The sequence below is a fragment of the Sinocyclocheilus rhinocerous genome, unplaced genomic scaffold (genome assembly GCF_001515625.1).
Source record: "Sinocyclocheilus rhinocerous isolate Xijiao unplaced genomic scaffold, SAMN03320098_v1.1 scaffold53, whole genome shotgun sequence".
Taxonomy (NCBI): Eukaryota; Metazoa; Chordata; class Actinopteri; order Cypriniformes; family Cyprinidae; genus Sinocyclocheilus; species Sinocyclocheilus rhinocerous.
Window position 1 is genome coordinate 479,930 of NW_015645538.1, and position 9,008 is coordinate 488,937.

Sequence of the window (9,008 nt, forward strand, 5' to 3'; positions counted from 1 at the left end):
TATAACAAAGAGTGAAAAATTTAAGGGGGTCTGAATACTTTCCGTACCCACTGTAGATACTTAAAATATGTATAATCATTTTTATTTAATATTTATATATATATATATATATATATATATATATATATACACACACACACACGCATGCCAAAAAGTTTTGCATATAAAAAAGGCTGCAAAATGTTATTTCGGATTTTTATATAATAAAATACAATTAAATACATACAATTACCTACCTAAATTACCTATTTATTGCTGTTAATTGTTCATTATGCATGTAAATATGTATAGTCAATATATTCATATTATTTACCAAAATGTTTCCATCTGAAAAATTTTAAAGTTTTGCAGATGGAAACCTTTTTTGAGAAATACTATGTATATATGTTATATTACTTATTTTATTTTGTTAGATATATTTGATGATCAGGCAAATTACACAAAGCAAATAATATGTTAAATATTGTGAAGACTCACTGCATGCTGGTTCATAATACACTCCATTGCTGTAGAAGGCGAAGGAACGATGAGCAGCATCAATGCTGACTGCTGCAGGGCCGAATTTAAAGATAGCGGCCTTCAGTGCCACAGTATCACCACTGGTCACATTAGTATAACCGCTCAACTTTGCCACCATGGAGGACTTATCGTAGTGACACAAACCATTCTGAAACACACACAGTGATCTGATTAGTGATGCTCTTTTAACCACCAAAATCTGATGGATCAAAAACGTAGTTTCTACTTTCTAGAAAGCAAATTATAATCCATGGACCTTTTCATGTAATCAGGAAATAGTGTTTCTGATTATAGATGTCAATTCCTGTACAGTTTTGCAGGGACCTAAACAACTATTTAAATCAATCAGAAATGTTTGGGTTAGGTAGAGATGTGTGGTGTATGTACACGCACCATGCCCATATATCCTCCATAGCTCTCGGCAGTAGAAATGCCACCATGTTTCATCATCCACTCAAAAGCTCTCCATTCCTCTCCTCCATCACAACCATTGTTCCCAAATCCCCATGTACAGTCGACCAGCATCTGCTGGGACAATGATGTCAGCTGTCCCGTCTAAAAGAGAGAGAAAGACAAGGACTAGTTCAATTCTGTGTCAGTGAAGTAAAACACTTTATTCAGTTGGACATTACAAAGATCAGCTCATAAAACAACAGATTATCATTATGTAAGAATTTTAAAAAATCATTACATTTAATGACAGCATCTTTTTTTTCTTTCATGAAACATCAGCAGGTAATCGGTTTCTTGACTCATATGATAGAGACAATAAAAGGATCACAGAGTTTTGTATATTTTTGATAATAAATATGATAAATACCGAGCAGCATAACAGACTTTTTGTACATTTTTGATAATAAATATGATAACAAATACCAAGCAGCATAACATACTTTTTGTACAGCTAAAATAACTGGAGGTGGCTGACACCTGAATTCTTGCACATTTAAGCTCTTACAAAATAAAGTGGGTATGGTGTCTAGGCTTTTTAATGTAGATTTACCTTCAGGAAAAGTGCTCCCTCTAGTGTTCCAGTGCTGGCAAAGCTCCAGCAGGATCCACACACAGCCTGGTCTTTCACTGGTGTCACAGCCCCTGAAAATACATCATATGTTTAAGGCTTTTCACACTGCGCTTAACCCCAGGTTATCATCGTTCTAAACACCGCTTTTAACCCCAGGTAAAGAAACGTTTCACACCTGTAATTTGAAAGCGGGGTTAGCACCTTTTTACCTGGGGTTATGAAACCCTGCTCCGGAGCAGGGTTAGCACCGCATTGCGGAACAGTGTTTGCTTGTTCCTGCTGGACGCTTGGCAACAGACAGCCAATCAGAAATTGAGCAGCAAGGCTCATGTCACGTCAGTAACAGGAAACGCACTTCGTGTAAACAGCAGCCGGTGAGAGAAAAGAAATGTCAAAAGATGGAAAGCTGTGTAAACAGGTTGCCTGCTGTTCGTCCAATCAGTGACAGCAACACCGAAAATATGTAAATAAGAACATTAATCTGGGGTTTAGGAATGTACAGTGTGAAACGTCTCTTAATGAATACCCAGGATTAACAGTTAATCCCAGGTAGAGTATGAGCAGTGTGAAACGTGACTACAGATAACCCAGGATTCCGTTTATCTGGGGTTTAGGATGACCCAGGGTTAACAATTTCAAGTGTGAAAAGCTCTTCTGTGTATCATCTGAATCACTAAACATGCATGGAATGATGCATGCATCTGACTTCACATACAACCCAACAAATTCAAACAAGATATACACACCATACAGCCTCCAGTCTATTGAATCAGGGGTGGCTATAGAGCGGACTTCAGAGGGAAAAGGCTGAGCCTTTCTGTGAACATGAGTCCTTTTAAGTCCTCTCATCATGGCCAGCTCTTCCTGCGACCGATCAGCCAGGTGATTGACAGAGAGGGAAAAAGAAAGACCTGCTCTATTCATAGAGTGCACATACCTGAGGAAAAATGTATGTAAAAAGAATGTCTTCAGACAAGTTCACAGACTGCTTCCTGTTTTTCATTATATAATTTTGTATAGATTATTATGGCTCCATATTCTCATTTATTTCTAGGTAGTTAACATGTCCATGTAATGTAACCAAGAGAAAAAAAAACCTTTTTCAAATTTTAAAGGGGTGGTTGATTGTGATTCACTTTTTTAACATTAGTTAGTGTGTAATGTTGCTGTTTGAGCATAAACAATATCTGCAACGTTACGACGCTGAAAGTTCAAAGCAAACGGAGATATTGTCTATTAAAATTATGGCAGTTTAAAACAGTTACGGCTAGTAGGGACTACAATCATAGATATGTATAGATGCCCTATTCGACCGCTCCAGATACATTGACGCGTCCGCCATCTTTGAACGGTCAACTTGACGTCATTCACCATAATAATCAATGAATATTCAAAGATATACAAGCGTATAACTTGCTGTTGTAGACACACAGTCAACGCGCTCAAAGGTTCGCAGAACGTTCCAAAAATGTATCGCGGCCCATAGAAACAGTCGCTAATGAGGCATCTACATATATATATGCATGACTACAAAGAGCTACTTCCCAGGTTTGTGACATCACAAACCTTGAAATTTACATAAATCCTCCCCCAGGAACATGCAACAAAGGCCATGTTGCACTGTTTTAGAGAAGAGGAAGAGTTGTTGCCATGCCGTCAAAACTAGGGGTGCATGAAAAACATCTATTCATATATGAATCACGATTCTGTCTTCTAATGACTCTAATGGAATCACAAGTCTCAAAATCAATGTTCTAAAGCAGCAGTTCTCAATCCTGTTCCTCGCTTCCCCTGCTCTGCACACGCTCTGCATTTCTCCCTCTCTCCTGATTCAGATCATCAGCTCAAGCAATGAACTGTGTTCCAATTATACACTTTGGGCCTGTTTACACCTGGTCACTTCATGCGTTTTCTCTGATCAGATAGCTATCCGATCGTGAAAACACCAGTAAATGCCCTCCGAAATGCTTTCGAGACGCATTTAAATCTAATCGCTCAAACCACTTCAGGAGGTGGTCTGGGCCACATTCCAGACGAAACTGGACAAGTGTAAATGCATCTGCTTGTTGAAACCACATATGCAAATTTTACTCCTCCCAAAATGTTAAAATAATAAACGTGCGAGAGTGTTTTATAGGCTATATGGCATGTTATAGTCAGATATGACAGCGTTAATGCAACAAGCATCGCCGCGGATGAGTAGCCGAGTATCTCTTCAGCAAACCGACGCGCAAACTGCGCAACACACAATCATCTTCATTAAAAGTAGTGAGACTAACCTATCTTTCCAGTGCTGATGCCGCGCTCTCTTTGATCTTGAAATTAGCTGATAATAAATAAAATAGCATAAAATGCAGCGCATATCGGTTGCTTTCGTTGACGTGAACTCCGTTAAATTTGCATATAGGGTGGGAATTGAAGACCGGATTTATATTCATTTTGCGAAGACACATTTATGTGGCCAACTGTAAATGGAAACGTTTTAACAAATCAGATAGATATCCGATCAGAGAAAATGCATGAAGTGACCAGGTGTAAATAGGCCCTTTATGTGTATAGACAGACAGATATTTTTCACATAGCTACGTACGCTACATGGATATGCATGCAGTTGCCGTGGTAGCAAGCAATACTTGCTGGGAAACACTTCTTACGGTTACAAAAATGCTACAAACATGCTACAACGAAAAATATTGACGACGTCATTGTTTACAATACAACCTGAGCACATTCTGAGGTGAGGGGCGTGACGGTTCTGAATGCGCGCTAGGCAGTTTAGCAAATCACAACACACTGGGTCAGCTAACCAATCTGAGCCCATTGTGTAATTCTGAGGGAGGGGTTTCATAAAACCAGGAGTGTTCATAGGGGAAGGGACAGAGCAGTGTAGAATAAAGGTAAATTATGTGAAAAATAATGTTTTTTTAATGAAGCATTAACACATGTTAGACTGCACCCCATAAACACAATCAAGCCTAGAAAAAAGGCAGTCAACCACCCCTTTAATACAAATCACCAAATCTTTAGTAATGTTTTAGTTTTTCCTCACCGAATATTATGTACAAAGTTGTGCTCACGCTCCTCATGCTCCTTTTCATTTTCATATTGACGCTCATACTTCTCCTTAAAGTGGCCAAACAGACGGTGGGCGTGACCAACGGGGGAGGTGTGGACAAGGTCTTGGATGGGGTTGGCCAATAAATGATGCTCCAGACCAGGACCAGGAAAGTCACCACAAGTCAATCCTAAACACAAAAGTGAGCTTTTGATTAGATGGTTTGTAAGTGGCAGAAAAATGTCAAATCACTGAATGTGTTATTTATTGTATTTACCTCCAGGTAGTTTGAAAATGTCTGAATCAATTTGAGGGCTGAAGTCACTGTAGTCGATAAGGTATTTATCGTAGTGAGACCCCAAAAGGGTGTTGAAGCCCATCATCTCATAGTGGTGTGGGGTGGCTGGGGAATCATTTCCCTCTGGACGTGTGACCCACAGACGATACGTGTTCTTCTTATGGCCAACCTGAGTGACGTTTTTCCAGACCTCACACAGATTGCCTGCATAATACTCCATCTTTTCAAACTGCAAAACAAACAATTTCATAAACACTTCAGCCTTGTTCCTTTGGTTTGCTCCACAGAAGATAGTAAGTCATACAGGTAGTACATACTTCAAAGCCGTGCAGATCAGGCAGTGCTGACTGTGGAAGTATTGGATCCTTCTTGGTACCATTAAGCTGGAAACACTTCATAGTATTGAATTCAGTCTCAGTGGTGACTGGTGTAATCTTGTAAGTGGCACCATAATCCAAGTCATTTCCAATAAAAAAAGTGCACACTGTACCTATAGACAGCAGCAATTAGGAAAACAACATAATATAGAATACCAACAGCTTGTCTATAAACATGTTTAAATACTGTCCGATTTTATTTTATTATCTGATGATAACTGACCATGATAATAGTCGATTCGACTTCTGTTCCCCTTGAGGTCGTACCAAGCTTCAAATGGTTCCTTTATCTCAGCATAAGGCAAAGAAAGCAGACCTACATAAAAGAGGGATTTGTAACTTTAAAAAGAAGTGTACTGTACTGAGATGTACTGTGTACGCATTTAAAAATGTACCTTTAACATGATACATCTTTCCAAAATCAGGAACAGTTCTGCCACCAACTGGTGTGGCATCTGGGGAAGAAAACAAATTTCTAAACAATACAAAACATAATATATACACTACGAATGCAAAGCGTAGGCCTAACATACTGAGCCTAAAAATACTATCGTATTTATCCAAAACACATTGTGTTAAAAACATCATCACAGGAAATGTCTCAGCCGCTAAATCACAAGATCAACTATCATACGCTTTTGCGTTTTCTTCCTGTTGTGTGTTGTTTTCTCTTTTACACAGACAGAACTTTACCTGCAGCACACACCAGCAGCACGAACCCAGCTAGAAGAAGCCACATAGTGTAATCTAAAGAAACCAGACAGACATCCACTGGAGATGAATACGCTCTCTCCGTCTGGAAAAAAGTCCCGAAACAAAACAAGAAAATCACGCAAAGGTTTAACGTAAATGTGTTTACGCCAAAGACGACTCACTCACGATAGCAGAAAGTTCCAATAAGACCACGGCAAGGAGGGACTAAATTAAAGTCATATGACAAGAGGGTCTTGCTGTCACATGATTGTAGTCAGCTGTTTGCTTTGACCAAATTCCTCTATGGCGGGTAAAATTGCTGACTTCATTTCTAACTAGATGTTCACAAGTAGTACATATCTTAAACATGTTTCTGGCTAAACGAATCATTTTAAATCAGAATTAAGCGCCAAAACGAGAAAAAATTATCTGTTACAAAGTGAAATGTAGTGATATGCGAGATGGGAAGTAACATTGCAGAAATGCTTGAAACATGAGATGAGCTACTGAGAGTGAAAAAAAATATAGACATAAGAGCTCAGGCTTCGTGATTAAATTATCACTAAATTATCACAGATCAAGCACAGACTTTATTATGTAGATGTTAATTCAGTGCAGCTGAAAAACTAAGGGTTTATTCACCATTTCCAGTGGATGTCTGTCTGGTTTCTTTAGATTAACGTTACAGCTGCAGTTAACGTGCTGTCTCAGTAAAAGAAACACACAAAAGAAGGAAAACACAAACGTGTATATTTGATCCCATGATATAATAGATGAGACACAATTTCTGTTATGTTTTTAACACTAAACGCAACTATGCAATAGTATACATTTGATTTCTTTGTTATAGAAAAATGAATAATTATGTGATTTCTCTGTGATTTCATTCTCAGGTGCGTACACCAGCTGGTGCAGAACAGTTCCTGATTTTGCAATGCATTCTGGGTAGAACATGAGTCCGACTTTGATCCAAGGCGCTGCGGCCGCCTTACGATCACATGTGCCATCAAAGTACCGCGAGAGCAAAACGAGACCAGCCGCCGAGGTCAGGTTAGTGATGTCCGGTTCGTGAACGAATCGTTCGATTTAACCGGTTCTTCTTAGTGAACCGGTTGAACCAGTTCACCAAATCGGACTGAATCGTTTGAAACGGTTCGCGTCTCCAGTAAGTAATCCACAAATTACTTAAGTTATTCACTTTTTTAATGTGACTGACACTCCCTCTGAGTCGAAATAAACCAATATCCCGGAGTAATTCATTTATTCAAACAGTACACTGACTGAACTGCTGTGAAGAGAACTGATACTGAACACAGAGCAGCATATACAGGTGCATCTCAATAAATTAGAATGTCGTGGAAAAGTTCATTTATTTCAGTAATTCAACTCAAATTGTGAAACTCGTGTATTAAATAAATTCAATGCACACAGACTGAAGTAGTTTAAGTCTTTGGTTCTTTTAATTGTGATGATTTTGGCTCACATTTAACAAAAACCCACCAACTCACTATCTCAACAAATTAGAATACTCCATAAGACCAATAAAAAAAAACATTTTTAATGAATTGTTGGCCTTCTGGAAAGTATCTTCATTTACTGTACATGTACTCAATACATGGTAGGGGCTCCTTTTGCTTTAATTACCGCCTCAATTCGGCGTGGCATGGAGGGGATCAGTTTGTGGCACTGCTGAGGTGGTATGGAAGCCCAGGTTTCTTTGACAGTGGCCTTCAGCTCATCTGCATTTTTTGGTCTCTTGTTTCTCATTTTCCTCTTGACAATACCCCATAGATTCTCTATGGGGTTCAGGTCTGGTGAGTTTGCTGGCCAGTCAAGCACACCAACACCATGGTCATTTAACCAACTTTTGATGCTTTTGGCAGTGTGGGCAGGTGCCAAATCCTGCTGGAAAATGAAATCAGCATCTTCAAAAAGCTGATCAGCAGAAGGAAGCATGAAGTGCTCCAAAATTTCTTGGTAAACGGGTGCAGTGACGTTGGTTTTCAAAAAACACAATGGACCAACACCAGCAGATGACATTGCACCCCAAATCATCACAGACTGTGGAAACTTAACACTGGACTTCAAGCAACTTGGGCTATGAGCTTCTCCACCCTTCCTCCAGACTCCAGGACCTTGGTTTCCAAATGAAATACAAAACTTGCTCTCATCTGAAAAAAGGACTTTGGACCACTGGGCAACAGTCCAGTTCTTCTTCTCCTTAGCCCAGGTAAGACGCCTCTGACGTTGTCTGTGGTTCAGGAGTGGCTTAACAAGAGGAATACGACAACTGTAGCCAAATTCCTTGACACGTCTGTGTGTGGTGGCTCTTGATGCCTTGACCCCAGCCTCAGTCCATTCCTTGTGAAGTTCACTCAAATTCTTGAATCGATTTTGCTTGACAATCCTCATAAGGCTGCAGTTCTCTCGGTTGGTTGTGCATCTTTTTCTTCCACACCTTTTCCTTCCACTCAACTTTCTGTTAACATACTTGGATACAGCACTCTGTGAACAGCCAGCTTCTTTGACAATGAATGTTTGTGGCTTACCCTCCTTGTGAAGGGTGTCAATGATTGTCTTCTGGACAACTGTCAGATCAGCAGTCTTCCCCATGATTGTGTAGCCTAGTGAACCAAACTGAGAGACCATTTTGAAGGCTCAGGAAACCTTTGCAGGTGTTTTGAGTTGATTAGCTGATTGGCATGTCACCATATTCTAATTAGTTGAGATAGTGAATTGGTGGGTTTTTGTTAAATGTGAACCAAAATCATCACAATTAAAAGAACCAAAGACTTAAACTACTTCAATCTGTGTGCATTGAATTTATTTAATACACAAGTTTCACAATTTGAGTTGAATTACTGAAATAAATAAACTTTTCCACGACATTCTAATTTATTGAGATGCACCTATATATGCACTATATTCAAATGCACTAATTCCCAGCCTCAACCCATTCAGAAGTACCAGTACTTACATAGATACCTATACATAGTAGCCAGAAAGAAATGCTAATTTTAAAGAAAAACGTCAGACGTACTT

General features: G+C 39.2%; 1 protein-coding gene across 2 annotated transcripts in view; it reads right to left on the minus strand.

The window, feature by feature from the left end:
- The window catches only part of LOC107706177 (digestive cysteine proteinase 2-like), a 7,180-nt gene extending 993 nt beyond the window's left edge, over window positions 1-6,187 (minus strand). Inside the window, exons 1-11 of one of the 2 annotated variants that reach the window (XM_016509780.1) lie at window positions 6,153-6,169; window positions 5,967-6,069; window positions 5,669-5,728; window positions 5,497-5,589; window positions 5,214-5,386; window positions 4,876-5,125; window positions 4,593-4,788; window positions 2,290-2,480; window positions 1,523-1,614; window positions 913-1,074; window positions 478-667 (exon numbers count right to left, since the gene is read on the minus strand). In XM_016509780.1, coding sequence (XP_016365266.1) covers window positions 478-667; window positions 913-1,074; window positions 1,523-1,614; window positions 2,290-2,480; window positions 4,593-4,788; window positions 4,876-5,125; window positions 5,214-5,386; window positions 5,497-5,589; window positions 5,669-5,728; window positions 5,967-6,012 — 1,453 coding nt within the window. In that variant the 5' untranslated portion in view covers window positions 6,013-6,069; window positions 6,153-6,169. Of the gene's footprint in view, window positions 1-477; window positions 668-912; window positions 1,075-1,522; window positions 1,615-2,289; window positions 2,481-4,592; window positions 4,789-4,875; window positions 5,126-5,213; window positions 5,387-5,496; window positions 5,590-5,668; window positions 5,729-5,966 lie in introns of both variants that reach the window. The other variant, XM_016509781.1, reaches the window with a different exon arrangement.
- Window positions 6,188-9,008: the final 2,821 nt, after the last annotated feature.